The 20,608-nt window shown below is 47.4% G+C and overlaps 1 protein-coding gene across 3 annotated transcripts in view; it reads right to left on the bottom strand.

Annotated features, from left to right (window-relative positions):
• Positions 1 to 20,608, bottom strand: part of LOC124485415 (protein FAM126B-like) — a 33,005-nt gene that overhangs the window by 9,699 nt on the left and 2,698 nt on the right. For all 3 annotated transcript variants that reach the window (XM_047047017.1, XM_047047016.1, XM_047047018.1), the window contains 8 exons: positions 9,148 to 9,235; positions 6,185 to 6,261; positions 5,415 to 5,516; positions 3,854 to 4,033; positions 3,390 to 3,470; positions 1,718 to 1,833; positions 1,480 to 1,575; positions 1,193 to 1,309 (listed from right to left, as the gene is read on the bottom strand). In XM_047047017.1, the coding sequence (XP_046902973.1) occupies positions 1,193 to 1,309; positions 1,480 to 1,575; positions 1,718 to 1,833; positions 3,390 to 3,470; positions 3,854 to 4,033; positions 5,415 to 5,516; positions 6,185 to 6,235 (743 nt within the window). In that variant the 5' untranslated portion in view covers positions 6,236 to 6,261; positions 9,148 to 9,235. The remainder of the gene's footprint in view (positions 1 to 1,192; positions 1,310 to 1,479; positions 1,576 to 1,717; positions 1,834 to 3,389; positions 3,471 to 3,853; positions 4,034 to 5,414; positions 5,517 to 6,184; positions 6,262 to 9,147; positions 9,236 to 20,608) is intronic.

Raw genomic sequence — 20,608 nt, 5'->3', positions numbered from 1 at the left:
ATGAACTCCTTTGTTGTTTTGGCAGTGTGTTTTGGGTCGTTATCTTGCTGCATGATGAAGGCTCTGCCAATCAGTTTGGTTGCATCTTTCCTTAAATTGGCAGACAAAATGTTTCTGTAGACTTCCGAGTTCATTTTGCTGCTGCCATCATGTGTTACATCCTCAATGAAGATTAATGAGCCCGTCCCAGAAGAAGCCATGCAAGCCCAAGCCATGACATTACCTCCACCGTGTTTCACAGATGAGCTTGTGTGTTTGGGATCATGAGCAGTTCCTTTCTTTCTCCAAACTTTAGCCTTTCCATCACTTTGGTAAAAGTTAATCTTTGTCTCATCAGTCCATAAAACTTTGTCCCAGAATTTTTGAGGTTCATCTCTGTACTTTTTGGCAAATTCCAGCCTGGCCTTCCTATTCTTCTTGCTAATGAGTGGTTTGCATCTTCTGGTGTAGCCCTTGTACTTTTGTTCATGAAGTCTTCTGCGAACAGTAGATAGTGATACCTTCACTCCTGCCATCTGGAGGTTGTTGCTGATCTCACTAACAGTTGTTTTAGGGTCTTTCTTTACAGCTCTCACAATGTTTCTGTCATCAACTGCTGATATTTTCCTTGGTCTACCTGTTCGACGTCTGTTACTTAGTACACCAGTAGTTTTCTTCTTCTTCAGGACATTCCAAATGGTTGTACTGGCTATGGCCAATGTTTCTGCAATGGCTCTGATTGATTTTCCATCTTCTCTAAGACTCACAATTGCTTGTTTTTCACCCAAAGACAGCGCTCTGGTTTTCATGTTGTTTTCACCTCTGAATACAGTCTGCATAGACAAAACCTATCTTACCCAATCTGAACCTGAGTGTAGACATTCAGTGGTATTTATTGATTGAATAATGTATGTAATAGGACACACCTGGGCAACAAAACACACCTGTCAGTCACATGTTCCAATACTTTTGCTCACGTGACAAATGGGTGGGTTCGAACAAAAAGGTGATATTTTCTAATTTGTGCATCAGATCCTGATGTGAATACCTGGAAATAAAAGCTGAAACGTTGATCTCTGGTTTCACATTCATCGTTTGATGTCAAGCCCAAATGTTTTCAGTCTACAGCAAAAATAAAGGAATTGGCCTCACTGTTCCAATACTTTTGGAGGGCACTGTACATGCTGTGTGTGTGTGAGAGAGAGGTACATACATGGCATGGTAGATGGCCGTCAGCATCTGAACCATGAAGTCAGGGTCCAGCAGCACACGGTTACACGGCTCTCTCCATAGCTTCTGCTGCTGCCGTGGAAACCCACACACACACAACCTGCAGCGCGCACACACACACACACAGGGATGAGAGTTTATATCTGGTGGGTTAATAAACCAGGACAGACTTCTGGGGAACGTCGGGGCAGGGGAAGGAAAGAAGAGAGAGTAGAGGAAATATGGAGAGAGAGTGTATGTTTACTCCAGGTTATGTGCGTGTGTGCTCACCGTGAGCTCATTCTGCAGACAGACTGGTAGGAGGAGAGGGGCATGTAGACCACAGCAGAGTTGTAGCACAGCATGAGGAAGCAGAGCACCTCGAACCTGAAACGACAACTCTTCAGCATTGGGTGTATGTGCACAAGAGTGTGTGTGTACCAGTGTCCGCGTATCTGAGACGTTTGGGGAGAAGACGTGCATTAGTGTGTGTCCTCTCAGGGAGTGTGTGTGTGCGTGTACACTTCACCTGTTCTGGGCAGTGAAGGTCTCTCTCTGGGGGTGGAGCCCACTGTAGACCACCTTGATGAGGTCATGGTGACTCAGAGCTCCTTCCGTCAACGCCATAGAGCCCAGGCTGGAGGGCTTGAGGACACACACAATATACGCAGTTAGAATATTTTTATAAAACTGGATAAATTCACCCAAGGAGGTCTGCTGTGCCAGTGATTTCATATTCAAATTCAGCAATACATCACACAAGAGGAGAGAGAGGGAGGAGGAAAGAGAGCGGGGAGAAAGAGGGCGGGGGAGAGAGAGGGAAGAGGAGGAAAGAAAGAGGAGATGGGGAGAGATAGGCGGACAGAGGAGAAAGAGGGAGATATGGAGAGAATCAGAGAAAGGAGGAGAGGAAAGAGAGGTGAGAGAGAGAGAGAGAGAGAGAGAGGGAGAGAGAGAGAGAGGTGCTGAGCAGACAGGACAGGTAGCTGAGGAGGACAGTCTGGAGGGGATGCTAATGCAGCGTGTCCACAGATCAGCATGTGTGACGTGATGTGTGAGCTCTGACGCCCTCCGGCCTGTACACATGGGAGCACTCACGTGCACACACATAAAAACTGTGCACACACACACACACATTGAAAATACCCCCTGCCCCTACCAAGCCCTGCCTCCATCAACCTGACAGCCCAGAGAGGAGCACCTCAAGCTTGTAATTACATCCATAAATCCCACCACCACCACAAACACACACACACACTCAGCAAATACGATGGAAGGCTCTATAAACCAGTAACTAACTACCTGGACCTGCTGTACACACACACACACACAAACACACACACTATCTCTCCCATTCTCCAAGGGTGGTAAGCCATCCCACTTCAGAATCAATGTCAGCTGATTGGTTCTGTGGCTAAACACCAGGCTAAATACGCACCAGGCTAACAAGCTCAATGGATGGAACACTTATTATGTTTACACATATACTCCTTTTTAAACTAACCAAACTCAGTCCTCTTAAAATGGACCATCAGAAAAGGGACTGCTTTTTGCGTTCACACCGTCAGTTCATGGAGGACTAATTTCTTCTGTTTATCATATGCATATCAAATGTTTATCATTTTATATGTTTTTGTGCGTTTTTGTGCAGGACTTTCTTCCTCAGACCAAACTACTCCTTGTCCACTGGTCAATATTAAGTCCGATTACGTTTAGACCTAAAGTGAACCAAACCATGGGTCACTTGGAACCGGACCGAGTCCCGTCTTTTTAGGGGGACCATGGTTCGGTTGTTTGGTCCGCTCTAGAGTTCGAATGCGTGTCCTCACCTCTCCAAACGAACCAGACTTTCAGAGAAAACGGACCATGGTCCGATTGAAACGGACCAAACATGTCAGGTGTGAAAGCACCCTTAAAGCAAACTGTACTGAGACCACCTGCCGAGGAGGTCTGAGTATGGTTCGTGTCAGAGGGGTCTGAGTTCCTTTGGAGTGTTCAAATATGCGCCAAAGATGCTGTCTAATCAATCCCAGTTTGTTTGGAGGGCTGAAAGGGACCACATTTTCTCCTTCTCCTGATCACCTCCTCCCTCTATCTAGCACTCCAGATAGGAACACGGAGTGGGAGGGAGAAAATGGGGGTAGTGATGACAGAGAGGAGAGGTGGTGAGGGAGTGATAAGCATGCAGACAGGGGTCTTACCTCATGGTATACTGAAGGCTTGGACAGAGATGGAATGGTGAAGGACAGCAGCTTACTGTTGCCCTCTTTATCCACTATCTCCTGCAGAGGGCGATAGAGAGGAGGAGAGAGGAGGAGACGGGGAGAAGTGAAGGGGGAGAAGAGAAGGGGGATAGAGAGTGGAGGAATTGAAGGAGAGAGAGAGCGAAAAAGAGCGAGCAAAAACGAGAGAGAGCTGTGTTATTAGAGGTTGTCTGGCTGAGTTGGTTTTAAAAGTCTGGTGAACTCTGGAGGTCAGCCGTTTTTGGGAGGGGGTCAGAACACTGTCACCATGGTAACAACTTCTGGACACTTCTGGTCCTACCACCCCGCTTGTAATCCACCTACAGCCCCCCTGGTCCTAGCACACACCGCTCCCCGCCCCGGTCCTACAGCCCCCCTGGTCCTACAACTCCCCCTGTGTCCCCCCTGGTCCTAGCACCCACCAGGTTGTAGATGCCCAGCAGTAGGGCTTCGACGCAACCGTTGCTCTGGCGCTCCCTGCTGGAAGTGAGGCGCAGGTACACCCAGACCAGCTCAGGCAGGAACTGCAGGGTGAAGCGACGCAAGCGCTCCTCTGAGCTCCGGTACAGCTCGAACAACTGGTGACACACAGGCTCCAGGAGCTGGGGAGGTCACACACACACACATGTATATATGTAGGACACGCACATATAGGACACACACACACAAATATAGGACACACAGAAAACACACACAGGACACATATATAGGACACACACACACACACACACTCAGCAAATTGTCAGGGAAAATGTCAGACTTCACCAAAAGAAAAACCCCTTGCTAGACAGTAAAAGCCATTGTGGCATCCGCCAGCTCCCACTTCTGCTCTCAGACAACACATCACTCATCACTCAGAGGAGTTAATCTAACAATATCAAACAAAGGCAGCCAACCACGGGCCCGACTTGCTAACAGAGTAGCGCCACCTCGTGTGTGTGTGTGAGCAGGAATCTGCTTAAGGCCTGGGGTTGTCTACTAGCTCTGAGTCTGCCAGCGTTGGGTAGAATGAAGATAGGTTATCTAGTCAGCCAGATGATGGATGGAGTCTAGGAGGAGAGAAGAGATACAGCAGCTAGCTGTCTCATACTCCTCCACCTCCATCCTCCTCCATTCTTCATCCTCCCTTTCCATCATCCTTTCTCTGACTTACTAAAAAAGCATACACCCCATGATTCGCTCTGGTTTTGGCTCTCTCTCTCTCTGACAGAGAAGGGCAGATAAGGATGGGGGGGATGAGAGGAGGACAAATAGAGTTAGAGAAGAGAGCCGACCTGGAGAATGTGTTTACACTGGGCTGGAGCCAGCTCAACTGACTGCACACATTGCACTGGACTTTGTACCTGTGTGTGTTACCTGTAATGAGTAACCTTTCAGTACCGAGTTTGGCAGGATGTTAGTCTCTGCACCTAATCTATCATCAGTCTCCAGGAATGCAACACATGCACACATGCACCTCTTCTTGTACCATTTCCTCCAGTCATCAACAGTCGTCGGCCAACTTTAATGGAATCAGTCCTTCTGGATAGTCAGGGCTGTGAGTGTGTGTGAATGTGTGCATGTGATTGTGTTTTTGTGGTGGTTGTGTGTGTCTCTGTGTTGGCACTGTGGCAAGTGAAGTCTCCCATATAGATATTCAGGCTAGCGGGGGTCTATAACATCTTGTACCCCTCTTATCTGACCTGCAGATGCTTCTGGGTGATGACACATCCTGTCTCCCAGGACAACAGCCTGGCACTGCCAGCTCGCCTGCCCGTCTAACAGCTGGTGTGTGTGTGTCTCCCAGCTCTCTGTACACCTCTTGAGAGCAGTCACCATTTCATATCCTAAAAACAGGCCTCAATCGAGAAGGTGGGAAGGCCACCTCTATCCATTTCTCCGTGTTTCTTTCTCTCTCGGACTCTCTGTTGGCCTCTGTTTCTCTCTCTCCACTTCTCTGTGTCTGTCTGTCTCTCTGTGTCTCTCTGTGTCTGTCTGTGTCACCTCGTTGTTGGGGTCCTGGATGACCCTGTAGATGGCTGGCACCAGGCTCTTCTTCAGGTGAAGGCTGCCTGCATAGCTGGGGATCTGGGCTTCAGGTAGGGTCTGTGTGTGTGTGTGTGTGTGTGTGTGTGTAAGGGGGGGGGGGGGGGGGGCAAGGGAGAGACAGAGAACCATACAGTTGCCGATATTCATAAACAGTTATTAATTTTTATTTAAACACATTATTTATATTATTTCAATACATACACATACAATTCGCATGAACATCCGTAGCACCTTTATGAAATAACATGAATAAAAAAACCTTCCCCCCCAGATGAGCCAGTGTCCCTTTAGGGCAGTGGAGTGTGTGAGAGAGTGTGCTTGTGTGTATGAGGTAACAACAGGCCAGGGCATGGTCTCTGTGTGAGGATGGAACACTGTGTGCTCACATGAAAGACTTACTCTGACTCATACCACTCCCTCTCCCTCCCTCCCTCCACCTCTCCATCACTCCTCCCTCCACCCCTCCTGCCACCTCCCTCCCTCCCTCCCTCCACCCCTTCCGTCATCACTCTCCCTCCACCCCTCCCGCCACCACCCTCCCTCCCGTCATCACTCTCCCTCCCACTCCCTCCCTTTCCTCCCTCCCCCCTCCTTCCATCCCACTCCTGCCTCCATCACTCCATCCTTCCCTGCCACTCCTCCCTTTATCCATCCTTCCCTCTCTCCCTCCTCTCCATGGTACTGTCATGTAAGCCTGCAGACCGAGTCAGGACAAGAGCACCCACCTTGAATTCTGAGAGCCATTCCTCGACCACGCCACGCTCTGAGCCCAGCATCTTCCTCAGAATCCCCCCTCAACTGCCTGGACAGAGACAGAGGGAGGGGAAAAGAGGTGGAGAGAGAGAGTGAGAGAGAGGAGGAAGAGAGAGTACAAGATAAGAGTGAAAGTGAGAAGAGTCCAGGGGTGTAGGAGCCCTGTCTCTGCATGAACCTCTCAGGATCTACCAGAGAGAACCCTGTCCCTCCAGCACCATCTAGCCTGGTGGTCAGGGCTTCTATCCCGTGACCTTGTCCACCAGTCGTGTCCTGGGACCAGCTGTCACTCAAAGATTCAGCATGAAGGAACCTACCCCGCGCTTCTTGTCACCTGGCCTCCCACACTTTCAGTGCAAATGTCTCTGGTGACAGTGTACTAGTGACATGCTAGCGGTTGTAGAGAAGTGACATGAGCAACCCTCTGATCAGTCTCTCCTCCCTCGGTCTCTCTTCTCCCCTCCAGATCTTTTTTTCTTTCTCCCTGTGATTTCATCACCACTGCAGATAGTGCCAGGGTCTGGCCACATACACACACCACCACTTGCTTGATAATCCCATGAAGGATATCACTGTGTATTCAACACTTTAGTCAAGGTCACACACCAAAGGCCTGTTCCATAAAGGCCGCTCAAAAAAGTTGAGCCTGACTTAAATTAGATTAATTAGTCAAGCGGGGCTAAAGCTGTTCCATAAAGGCCAATTTCAGCTCACGCACTCCTACTAATTTAAGTAGTCAAGCTAATTGCGCGTGCACCCTATTCTTAAGCAGCCTGAGAGGTAAAACATGGATCATACAATCCACCACGGCAAAAGCAATGCACACGGCCACGTGACTTCTTCCAGAAAGAACGTTCCCTTTAAGCCGTGTACTTTGACAGCTCCCTCATCCACCGCTTCATCAAAATAAAATGACACACCATGATTGACGTGAATGATAAGCTACGTAGGTCGAGGTCCTTTTTTAGACCTTTACTTTGTTGATTAAAAAAACAGACACCCTCTAAACACATCTAAATTTACTTTTTTGACATAAAAATATAATAGCCTACTATTGATCAATAAATTATCCAGTAGCCAAACCTTTTAACATGGTTTTTGTGTCGGGAAAATTGAGGATAGATGTATGGATTTAGGTTTGTTATGCAATTGTAGGCTTCTGTTAACAATTATATAGCTGTGATAATTATACTGGGATAATTTAGATTGAGATAATAGGTCTATGCCTAAACATTTGAAATCACGGCTATGGTGTGTATCAAATCATTGTTCATCATTGTTTAATGCATTAGGCTAAATGTTGTATCTTATAGGCTATTTAAGTTGACTTTTTATAAATGTAGCCTACATATTGAACTGATGAGAATAAGAAAATGAGAATGTCCGTGGTAAATCATCGTTTTCCCGTTGGGTCAGTGTTACAGGAACGTCTGGTTAAGCAAGAACAATTAGCCTGATCCGGACCAGGTTAGTTTCAAAGCATAAGTTACAACAGTAACTGAGTTCGAACTACGTTGAGCTAGCTTTATGGAACCTAATGAACTAGAAATTAGTCAGACTAACTGACATAAGTCTGTCTTATTCATAAACTTGCTTTATGGAACAGGCCTCAGGCCTAAGAAAAAACAATTGTACAAAAGTGTTTTCCATGGTAGTCACATGACACAGCTGTGTGGTCTTAACGTCACGCTGGCCTTAGTCATGTCTCAGCTCCAAGGAGACCTTTGCCTTCAGAGCCCACCTTCTCCTTCCTCCTGCTCCACAGCACGGTGTGTGGGGAACTAGGGATTAGGGATTAGCTGCATTCATCATCATCATCTGGAGCTGGGACTGGTGGCAGGGATAACTGTGCTGTTCTGCCATGTAATCCAGTTAGGCCACACACTGGATATGTAGAGACAGAAAGACAGAGGGACCCGCTAGCTACGAGCTACTGTAGGAATGTTCATCCTGACTACATGGGGATTGCAGAAACATTAGCGGATTGGACTTGATTTGGGCTGACTGTACTGCAGGTACATGCATATTAAATGTTCCAATGCTCCTCTCTCTCATACGCACATCTTCCAGTGTCCCTTCAATCTTACTCCTTCATACTCCCTTTAACCCCCACCTCCCCCTACGCTCTCTCTAAACCCCCCAGGCCTGGGCATCTGCTGTACCCACAGCATGCAGGATTCAGAGGTGTTCAGAGGTGTTTAACAGTGTTTAAAGGTTAACCATGCTGAACTAATCCAGCATGAAACCCTGGATCCCACTCTGCATCAGGCTGATAGGATGTTACAGAACAAGATTAGAAGAGCAAAACAAGATAGAAGATTTTATAGACTGAATGCAATAGATAAATAGATGGAATACAGAAGATGGATACGATGAGACAGATGGGTAGATGGAGAGCAAATGACAGAGAGGAAGAGAGAGCGAGCGAAAGAACGGCAAGTCCCTGTACAGTGAGATGAATATCTGAATCATTCATATCTTTCTTCCGGGCCATTCCCACCTCCTTCAGACTTCAGGAAGGCTGGTGTGAGAGAGAAGCACTGCTCCGAGAAGCTGTGTTCAGCTCTTTCTGAAACGCTGACTTCTTCCTTTCCCCTAGCCTCAGTCACACCCTCTAACTCTCAGGAAACTCTCCAGGGAATCCGTTCCCATGCGCACCAGTGAGGGGGACAGTTTTATGATGGTCTCGGTAATTGTCTGTATGTTGTCCAGGTCGGAAAGGTGTTGTACCCAACACACACTGTCTGGAAATGTTGCTAGTGTTTTACTGCTATTGGCCGCGTTTCCCAGATTCGTTAAGAAGCTCTTAGCGTTAAGAAGCTCTTAGCGTTCTTAACAAATCTGGGAAACGCGGCCATTGTCAATCCTTGCCCTCACTCACTCCTTCTCAGAACCCACCTCTCTCTGAGCCCTCCCTCCCTCGCTCCGAGCTCACCTCTCTCTGTCACCCTGTCTCAGATCTCCAGTGGGAGAAGAAGCCGGGTATCTGTGTTGTCACACATCGGTCAGTCGCTGAGGGTCACCTGCACAAAACAAAACACCAGTCATCAATCAACCAATCAAACCATCAATTAACCAAAAAAAATCAGTCAATCAATGTCACCGTGCAAGAGACAAAGAAGTGTTGGTGTCTGACGGGGGAGGGGCGTGTTCATTATATGTACTGTACACAGGAATGTATTCCATGTTTACAGCTTGTGTGCTTCAGAGTTGCATGTTCTGTTGGCCTTTAAGAACTTGATGTAGTGAGCACACACCCACACTGTTACTCTTAGATGAAATACCCTCAGCTAGGATCCATAAGCAGCTCTTTCTACATCACAGGGCCACAAAACAAGAGGTCCATTCTGAGAGTTTCAACCATACAGTATAGGCTACACACACACACACACACACGTGCATGCAAGCACACGCTCGCACGCACAGTTTAGCTGAAGGACTCTTGTATTAGCATGCCAGCGTAAGCAGAGAGATTACCATGCAGTCTGGAGCTCAAGTCCTAGACCCTTCCACAGGGCCTGTACAGAGAGCTTTGAAGCAGCTATTTTCCATTAGGAGATGAAGAGGACTCATGCTATGTTACTCATCGGGGTGCAACGACCTCACTGAGAGCTGATGATAGCAGTACGCAACAGCTAATAACCACAACCACTGCAGGAAACTTAACTAGCCTACAAAGTAAAACCCTATAGGTATGTCATGGTACTTGAATTGCATTTTTCATGTAACACTATAATGTGTATAATATGATTTTAGCTTATAATCTAGCTGTCTTAATGGATTGTCCATGCACCAACAGATGTGTTGAGTGAGTGTGTCTGAAAGTCATGTATTATGATACTTCATCCTGTTCAGTACTCCACTAGCATCCTTCTCTAACTATTTCTGAAGACACCAGCGTTGTGGTCACACAGCCTTCATGACCTTCCTCTGCACGAGAGCCCTGTCCTGGACAGCAGAGATAAGGAACCACAGGAAGAGGAGGAGGGAAGAGGACAGGGGGAAGAGAAGGAGGAGAGGGGTAAGGAATGGGTGGAGGAGATGGGAAGGGAAAAAGAAGTGGACATGATAGCATTGAGGACCACTTCACATTCAACCAACATAAGAGCCAGATGGCTGGAGCCAATGAAATTGTACAATGGACTGATCCTTGGAGCCAATCAGAGAGAAGTGCCAGATGCATAAAGGTCAGACAGGGTTTCAGTCTTTTGGCGAATCACATTGATTCACAAATGTTATTTTTTTTATGTTTTAATTTTTTTTTACAATCTTTCAGTGCTCTCTCGCTCACTCTCGCTCACTCTCGCTCTCTCTCGCTCTCTCTCGCTCTCTCTCGCTGTCTCTCGCTCTCTCTCGCTCTCTCTTGCTCTGCTGGGTGAGGCCTGGTTGACAGAGACGCCAGGTCTTAGTCACCTGTCCTCCAGCCACCCGTCTAGGATTGGAACCAGCGGGGAACCAGGAGGAGGGAAAAGACGGACGCCTCACACTGGAAGTGCCTCGAATTTCGGCCTGCAAGCGTTGCCCTGGAAACAAAAGTCTAAGTTTGCCGCTGCGGTAAAAAAAGAAAAAAAAAAGAACACAAAGTCAAAGACAAAACTAAACCTGAGCCGTGTTTGTCGTGACCAGTGTCTCAGGGCCAGGCCTGTGGTCTGTGTTATTCTCCTCTTTCTAGACTGTCCAGTACAGTATAGGTGGCAGTGTGATCACGTGCCGGGGATCTCTGGCACGTCAACCCTCTGTGTTCACACAGCCATCATCAATAGCCACCGTGACAGCAGGCAAGTGGCAGGAACAACAGACAGAGGAGATAAAACAACCGGAGTTCCTCTTTTAGTTCTGATAAATGAGCAACTGTGTGATTCAAGCCAGCCAGCCATGACTGCAGCCTGACTCACTTCTCCTCACACTGTCTCCCATTGCAGAATCACACACCACAGCTGTTGACAAAACATGTGTTCAGCTCATTTAGCTCAACCAACAATCAGGTGTTCAGTACTGTTGGGTCTAACTGTGAGAACCTGTGGTAGACAGACTGGTAGACAAACAGACAGACAGACAGACAGACAGATAAAGAGACAGAGAGAGACAGAGAGACAGAGAGAGGCTTTCCTGTTTACCTCACTTCAATCATTAGGACACAATGTGTCCTGGAACAGAGCACTGAAACATTGTTTTGGTACACCACCAACAATAGATTGCTACCTTTACCCAGTGTAATCACTCTAACCACGGCAAAGATACCTTCGTCGCAAAACAAAGCCCCGACAACTGCAGTTTGGGAATGTATTTAGGTCTAAATGTAGCACGCATGAGCACAGCATTTCTCCTATCTGTCGACGTCTGTCATTTCAAAGACAAGAAAGCCCCTGCTCACCATGAGCTGGTCAGACCACACACTCCACAGAGGCCCTGGAGAGCTTGCTCGTGTTCAGAGACTGTAGGAGAGCCAGGCTGAGAGGAACACAAAGTGTCCTATTGAAACACAGACAGGAGCATGCGCTGGCTGTAGTCGAGTTGCTTTAGTCACTCTGCTTAGTGTATGTGCGTTTGTAGTTTGGGTCTTTCTTCGTAATGTACTGTGTGTCTATGAGAGTGTGTGTATGTGTGTGTACAGTCTGTGAATTGGACATGTCTGCCTTTCCTACAGTGTGTGTATGTGTGATTGTGTGTGTGTCTCTAATCTCTATGACAGTGTGACTTACAAAATGAGTAGCAGTGAAACGGCAAACCTCATCCTTAGAGCATGATTTTCTCTTTCTCCTTCCCTGACTCCCTCCCAATCTCTCCTTCGCTCCCATGGCGTCAGGCCCCATCAGCCCACGCACTGTCTGTTAGCCTCCCTCTCATGCTGCTGCTGCCAAAACATACAGCAGCGCTATCTCCATGACTAGCATGCTAATCCAAACCCACACTGGCTGAAAGAGTAGCGCTAGCTCCATAACAAATTCTAATCCAAACCTGCGCTTACTGATACAGCAGTGCTAGCTCCATAACTAGTAGGGGTGGGGAATAAAAATAAATTCACATTTGAATCGAAATTCAGTCTGCTAGCGATTCAGATTGATTTCACAAATTTATGTGTGTGATCTTTTAGTCGAATCGTGACCCCAAGAATAGATTTGAATCGAACAGTGAGGTACCAAAAGATTCCCACCCCTAATAACTAGCATGCTAATCCAAACACACCCTGACTGAAAGGCTCCATCAGCTTGCGTGCTAATCACATCTATCCTATGACAGGTGCTGTCTGAATACCCCCTCCATGGATAGATGTCTGTGTTTACGTTGAGGGTTGTTCACATAAACAAACAAATCTCCTGAGACTTGGCATGGGGGGCTACGTTGCAGGATATTTCATCCTGATATAGCTGAGCAGAGGAGAGGCAATAGGCTGTTTATCATCTCACCCCACACTCTGTTAAATACCCACACCCCCTCACTCTCTCTAAATGCACCATGTCTTTATGAAGTTACAAATTCCTGTAAGTAAACACCACTGAAACCCTCAAGTTTATCATCATCCATCACAATAGATTTAAAGGAGATATCAACACTTGAGGATCATATATCAAGTCAGCAACAGGAAATCTATCACGCGTGCACACACACACTACCCACATAGAATGACATCAACCATCTTTACACCTAAATAAGGCAGCAGCCTTGTCTAACCAGCTGCTGTCTGCTTCATAAACACACCTGTGTGCCAACATACAGACTGATCGGCTCCTCTTTTCAAACCAAGGACACTTGACTCTTTGCAAAGCAAGGAGATTTTATTCTTTACAAACGAAGAGTCTTGACTCTTTACAAACCAAGATACTTTACTCTTTTCAAAGCAAGGAGACTCAACTCTTACAAACCCAGCAGCCTCTGGAGGCGTGTCAGTCAGCCAGTGTGGTCCAGGTTAGGTCCAGGTCCATGTCCAGACCACATCCCACCCTGCTAACCGCTGCTTCTAAATGAGCAGTCAAATAACCTGTGTGACGATACCAAGAGCAGATGTTACATAACCATTAAGACTGCGAGAGACCAATAATGACCAGTACCAGTCCAAAGTAGCCCTAACCCTGATAGACCTCTTTCTCACACACACACACAACAGAAGCCTGGATCACTGAAGACAGATATCACAGCTCAAGTAGAAGAATTGGCTCAAGTGACCAAGCTCCTGTACTGTAGACCAGGTTATTCCTGTCACCAGGGCTCAAAATTGGCACCCGCCAAGCGCCAATGGCATGTCGATTTTTGGGCCGGCGACTAACTGTGTCCGATGCTCCGCCATTTGACGAGTGAAATTGCGGAGTACAGCTCCCGACTACCGCGCCCGTCATGGTTAAAAAATAAACTGTTGTGCGCGCATCTAGGTGGCAGAAAACCGTGAATATAGCCTTTATAACAGCTAAAGAATGACACGGATAATACAAATAGTTAGATTTAAAAAGACAAAAAAGGTAGAAGATGCCATCATTTAAGAGAGAAAGCAATTCCCCATTGATCTGTCACATCAGAATTTTTATTTGGGTCACGAAAGTCTTGAAATTTGAGTGAGTGCGTCGCCAGATACACCGCATAGTCTTACTAGGCGGCAATCATGTCTCTTTCTTGGTCGCTTCATGTCACAAAGTTCATAATTTTACAGTTCTGTCAATTCTACAACAAAAGTTTTACACCAAAAAAGTCAAGCAAGGCATTTCAAGAGATATGGGAATTCTGCCTTTAGCCAGCTGGTCCGATGCGAAGACCTAACCTCATGGACAAGGACAACCCATCTCACATTGAGCGGAATAGTAGGCCCCTGGAACCCCCTGAATTAATATATTATTTCCAAAAGTAAAATTGATTGATTTTGATTAATCCATTATGATATTAAAATCATAGGTAACTATTTAAGAGTATGTCTGAAATGCCAGGTTTGATTTTGGCCGGTAAAAAATATTATTGGCTGGTCATTTTTTTCATCTACCAGCCATTTTGGCTGGTAAACCAAAAAGTTGATTTCGAGTCCTGCCTGTCACACTCTAGAAGGTTACCAAGATGTACTCATCACCAGTCCAGAATGCAAACTTTAAGTTCTAGAAAACCTGCAAGCCTTTCCTGTCACTGCTTCCTGTGTGGTCAAGTCAGTGTATTTGAATAGCAGTTTAAAATAACCTTCGGTTGACCAAAGTGCTTTACACAGTCAAATTAAAATGCACAGAAATGTACAAATAACGCAATCACAATGACAGGATCACAAACACACCTCTGACCAGCTAATTGCCAGAGAGAATGGAGTGCTGAGGTCAGCCTGAGAGCTCCAGGTGGTGCCAGGTGTGTTATGGAACTCTGTTATCCAGACGGAGGAGTTGATGAATGTATGCAGCAGTATCCACACCTGGGCCCTCAACTACTAAGTAAGTTCAACGCGCCCGGGATAAATTCTCGCTATCTTGCTTCACTAAGCCTATCAACCGCAATCGCAGCAGTATCACAACGGTGGTTGTCAACTCCTGAACTCAACCCATGCTTCCCAGAGCAATGACCACGGTCACAAGGGGTGTGTTGGCAAAATATGACAAATTACAAACATGGACAAGTGTAGAGCGCCGTACTTCACACATGAAGAGCAAACATTAATTTTAAACAAATATCAAGAGTTTAAGAGCAAAATTCAAGCGGAAAGCAACACTGCTTCCAAAAAAAAGGAATGTTGGGATAAAATAGCTGACTTTGAATTTAAGTTAATGGTCTTCTCAATATCACTCATGACAGGCAGTAGTAAATCTGACTCTAAATACAATAGTGTTTTCTGTCCAATTAAATCCACAGGATCTTCGACAAATGGTGATGCCATTTTCCAAGACGATTTTGGTTAGTCAGTAGGCGCTGCCTTTATACGTGTTGATCTATTATCTCAAACATAACCTGCTACCGAGCAGGTTAGGTGTGCAGCATGAGGTACCATGGTGATCCATTCTGGTAAGAAGTGAACCACCTTCGTGACACTGAAATACAGAGCTAAACCTGAAGTTACCTTGCTAACACTAAATCCGGCTTTGTAGTATAGGGCTCTGGAGTCTGGAGCTGGGCTGAGAAGCAGCACTGGAACATACCTTGCTCAAGGCACTCTTTTACAGGACTACACACACACCCATTCAAGCAGACAGACTTGACCCCACACACACACACACACGCCACCTATACACACAAAGACACGGACACACCCGTAGACACAGACACAGCTATCCCGCAGACACAAACACAAACAAACATGCAGACACACTATCACACACATAAGCACGCAAACTCGCCACACCCATACATGTAGACACACACAAACACACACCCACACCCACACAAGCACACTCAAATTGTGAGAAACGTTAGCTGTTGTAGGCCAGAGTGTCCCAGCATCCCATGTCCTGATGTGTCTCCTCTGCCCCACATGAACAGGGCCTGGCTTCACCAGCTCCGCAAGGGCAGCTCTCAAGGTCAGACTCACTCACACAATGAATTATTAAACCTCAACAAGCCCGTTGTTAAGACACCTCTATCTCCGTCTGTATTTTAAGCCACGTCTGTCTGTCTGTCTGTCTGTCTGTCTGTCTGTCTGTCTGTCTGTCTGTCTGTCTGTCTGTCTGTCTGTAGGTCTGTCTCTCCATCTCTCTCCCTCCATCTCTGTCATTCTCTTTCTTGCTTTCCCTCTCAGTTCCTCTCTCTCAGTTCCACTCTCTTTGTCACTAGACAGCAGATAAAATCCACACGTCAGAGTGGAGAGAACAGTGACACCAGAAACGAAGAGCTGAAGGCTCGGTTAACATCCCCAGTCCACCTGGGCAGAGCAGCACACACACCACACAATCTGGGACAGGGTCGACAGGATCTGGTTGCAGTCCTGTCCCTCTCTTGCACACACATGCACACAAACACACACACAGTGTATCACATGCTCATATAAACACAGTACAGTGTTGTGAGATTGCAGTCCAGACACATTCCAGAGAGATCGAGGGATTTAGTCTAATACCTGACCACACCAAACCAGTCAGCCATAATCTGGCCAGCCCTGACCACACCAAACCAGTCAGCCATAATCTGGCCAGCCCTCACCACACCAAACCAGTCAGCCATAATCTGGCCAGCCCTGACCACACCAAACCAGTCAGCCATTAACTGACCAGTAACCCACTGTATATGAGTACATACATTAGCGGTGGAATGGTACATGTATTCGTACCGAACCGTACGGTACGGGCGTCACGGTTCGGCTCGTGAAATTGCATGGAGAATACACGGTATAAAAATTAATAAAACTTGCGTGCAAATTAATTAATGTAATGCGGAACTACTGTAAGATATTCGTGTTCTTTAGGGACAATCTGTAGCCCCGCCTTGGCTCTGAAACTGATTGGCGCCGCCACTTGTGTAGCCAAGCTGTGCCTGAGTGAGTCAGAGATAGCTAGCAGCAGCAGCAGTACTTAAGACGTAGCCTATGCAACGCTAGTGCTAGTGCTGATATGAATGTTCGTAGTGTAAGTATAGCGAAAAATAGCCTAAACTTTCCTAGACTTTTAGCTGCGGTACTAATGCTGAGGGCTCGCTGACATTGCTGTCTTACTAGAACGTGCATTTAGTCTGGCAGACGCTTTTATCCAGAGCGTAGTATCTATGAGTTGTTGCTAACGTGTGCTGATGTTGTACACACCCAATAAATTCCAAATTTCCAGGCCTCTCTAGTTTCTACTCTGCCACGACCTTCTGTAGCTTCTCAGCTAGGTGAGTGCTTGTGTGCTGCTCATACAGGGGCCGTGTCTGTAGAACTGACGCTTTCATTTCCCACTCAGTCAATAAAATGAGCAGTCACCGTGAGGTAGCTTTCGGTAGCACGAGAAGTCCAACCATCAGTCGTTAGTAAAACAGAGGGTGCAGCTGACAACTCGCGCTCCATCAACGTCCGTGTTTTGTTGTGTATGTAAGGGACCAGGGCCGGCGTTGTTGCTACTGTATCCCTGCCTGTGTTTGCGCTGTTGCTCAGCTAGTAGCCTATCGTGTCGTGGTGTAGGAGGACTGATCGACAAGCGCATCATACATTAAGCTAAGACTTGCATGAACAGTAGTTAGTCTGGAGCCCTGCTTCTGCATTTTTGTTTTGCTTTTCCCCCCATTGTACCGAACTCGTACCGAACCGTGATGTCTGAACCGCGGTACGAACTGAACCGTGACTTCAGTGTACCGTTCCACCCCTAATATACATAAATTAGTACATACACGTGTGAAGGCTTGCACGCAAACACACACACACGTCTCTCTCAGACTCAGCCATTTTACGCTGGTATCTCTCAGCCGGCTAGTGGAACCCGATACAGGGGCTGTAGCAAAGGCTGAGCAGCTCATCTAGGTTTCAGTGTGACAGACACAGGCCCGGGTCATCTGTAGCCTGCATTTTACAGGACTATTTAGTTACTGTCCCCAGAGCAGAGAGACAAGGAGGGATAGAGGGAGGGAGATGGATGGAGAGACAAAGAGAGAAAGGGTGGCGAGAGACAGAGAGGGAGGGATAGCATGGAAGGGAAAGAGAGGGGGTGTGGTGAGAGAGAGACAGGGAGAGAGATAAGAGAGAAAGAAGAGGGGTGGTGAGAGAGAGAGCCCTGTTCTCTCTCCCAGCCCCCTTCTCTACGCCAGGCCAGGAGAATTGAGGCGAACACATCTTGGCTAAAATTAGCTCTGCTGCAGCTGCAGGGCCAGACAGGCTGGGATGGGATGCTCATCGCTAGCTTGCCACACACACACACGCACAGGGTTATGCAGGGGGAGTGTGTGTGTGTCTGGGGGGGAGGGCACATGGTGCAGGTGGACACAAGGAGCCTCTCCTCCTAGGCAGGCTAATAATAACTAACACACACACAGTCCTGATCAGCCACAGAGATTAGGCTATCACACTTCACAATGAAAGGAGGCTCGGAAGAGGGCAGCATCTTACACAGCTAACATGATGCCATGAGCACATGGCATCCTACCTTCCTACCTACCAACCTACCTACCAGAACCAGCCTCCCAGAACCAGCCAATCAGAACCAACTGTTCAAAACCAGCCTACCAGAGCCTGCTTCCCAGAGCCAGCCAATCAGAGCCAGCCTATCAGAATAAGAACAGGAGAAGGAGGCTGGTCTCCCCACCTGGCCAGACAGCTGACGGTGTGTGTGTGTGTGTGTGTGTGTGTGCGTGTGTGTGTGTGTCAGGTGACTGAGCTGCAATAAAACAATGTTCTGCTGCATGAGGCCGTCGAGCTCTCCTCAGACAAAAGGCCAGCTTGAGCTGCACACTGTCCTCCTGCAGACCACCAAGGAGGAGAGGTGGAGGAAGAGGAACAGGAGGAGGAGCAAGGGGAGGAGGGAGACAAAATAAGAAGAGGTAGAGGTGAAAGAAAAGGAGGAGAAATGGGAGAAAGATGAGGAAGGGGAGAGGAGAAGGAGGAGGAGGAGCAGGATGAAAGGGAACAGGAAAAAGAGGAGAAGGGCTGGGAATGCATTACTACACCACTACTAATGCTGCCAGGGAGACTGCTAAACTGCTGAGCAGCAGAGAAACGGTGCCAGTTAATCTGGCGAGCACAGAGAATCATAACACCCAGGGAGAATGAAAACGTTCCTCCAACAACAACAACAACAACCATCAAATCAAGCTGAATCAGAGACTGGAGATACAGCCAAGGCTGATTTGGCCTGATCCTTCACACTGCAGCAGAGACTAGGCAAAAGAGGCCTGAGCATCCCCAAGCTAGGCTAACAAAACAATCAAACTAGAATGTAATCTTGATAGGGTAGCATGTCGCTGGTTAACACGTCAACGCTAAACAGAATATCTTATCAACAGTCTAGGCTAGCTGCAGGCAACCTGTCCCCAGAACCATGAGTCAAAGCAAGCGTCTTCTCAGCCATATCACAACAGCTAATGATGGGCAATCATTTAAGAGCTGCCACAGAATCTAGCAGAGCTTGGCAACAGTTCAATTCAAGAGTCGTGACTGGCACTCACAACTAGAGCAAAGCTGCAAAGTTTGACATCAATCGGGAGCATGGTGGGATGGAGGCGTATCTTTACGAAACATCTCAGCTCACGAATCTCACTCCATGTTCTGGTTCAAGAGAACAATGCTTTGTTGTTTGTTGAGAGACAAGAAACACACACACAAACTCGCTCCCCCCCCCCCTCCCCCCCATCAGTCAGGCTATGCAAGGCCTTTAAGACCAAAATCCTTTGTGCTACAGCCAGGGCAGGATGTGTCACATCCTCTTCCTGCTTGGGGCTGCAGCCGGTCATGTGACACGTGACGTTGGTCGCACGACCCTCCTGCATGAGCAAAGACTTAGTCTGGGGGAAGGGGACACACACACTAAGGATCTGTCATCCCAACGTATTGCCAACTGTAACAAGGAACAATTCTTTGGTCCTTCTCCTCTTGGGAGGGCAGACATCCCATCCCTATCCGGACGACTCTTCATAGCTTGTCCTGGCCCACCCCCCCACCACCCTGAACCCTAAGTGGGTTGAGATGTGCAGATGGTCAGACCCAAGGGGAGAAAGTATCTAGAGGAGGAAGAGGGGGAAGAGAGGAATGATGGAGGTTAAAGAAGGGGGAGGACAAGGGGGAGCCGGGAGAAGGATGAGGAAGAAGAGAATCTCTCCAATGAACCCGGCTATTCTCACTGGAGTCCATTATCCTCCAAGGTCGTTTTCTATCCCTCTCTTGGGACTCTGCATCGCAGAACGGTGTTTCTAAACACGTGATCCCTTGGGACGCTGTACTCTAACACTAGGTGTAGGTGTCAAGGGACCAGCTGGTCTAGATGAGTTGGGGAAGCCAATTCATGGATGACCACATCACACAGAGCTGTCCCCCTCCGGTGTCAACACCCCAGGGACTCACGACACCAGTCCGAGAGCCTGGACCCATCTTACACCCAATACAATTAATCTATTATTTATCCTGGGAGGTCTATGACACAAGGGTAACCCCCACATACATAGTCCCTGTCACAAGCAAAATACATAGCAGGAGATCCATTATTTATACTGAGATGTATGACTCCATAACACATTGAAGCCCAACGCAAAAGCAATAAAATACAGACATACAATTTATTATACCCTTAAGCAAGAGAAAAACCAATAAAAGAGGGGAGAAGTATAGAAACTAATAAAAGAGTATGACAGGTATTAACCTCCATGAGTCCTCTGCCCTTCAGACATCTGAGGTGGATGAACAGAGGTGAGGGGCTGCAGAGGTCTTAGTGGAGGTCAGGGAGTGTGTTCATCTAGTGTAACAAACTGCCAGTCCAGTTCCCAGTTGACCCCAGAACCAAACCAAGACGATGGGAGGGCAGTTGGATTAAAGGTTAACTGACTGCAGCACT

The sequence above is a fragment of the Hypomesus transpacificus genome, chromosome 23, assembly GCF_021917145.1.
Source record: "Hypomesus transpacificus isolate Combined female chromosome 23, fHypTra1, whole genome shotgun sequence".
Classification (NCBI taxonomy): domain Eukaryota; kingdom Metazoa; phylum Chordata; class Actinopteri; order Osmeriformes; family Osmeridae; genus Hypomesus; species Hypomesus transpacificus.
This window is presented reverse-complemented; position numbering and strand designations above follow the sequence as displayed.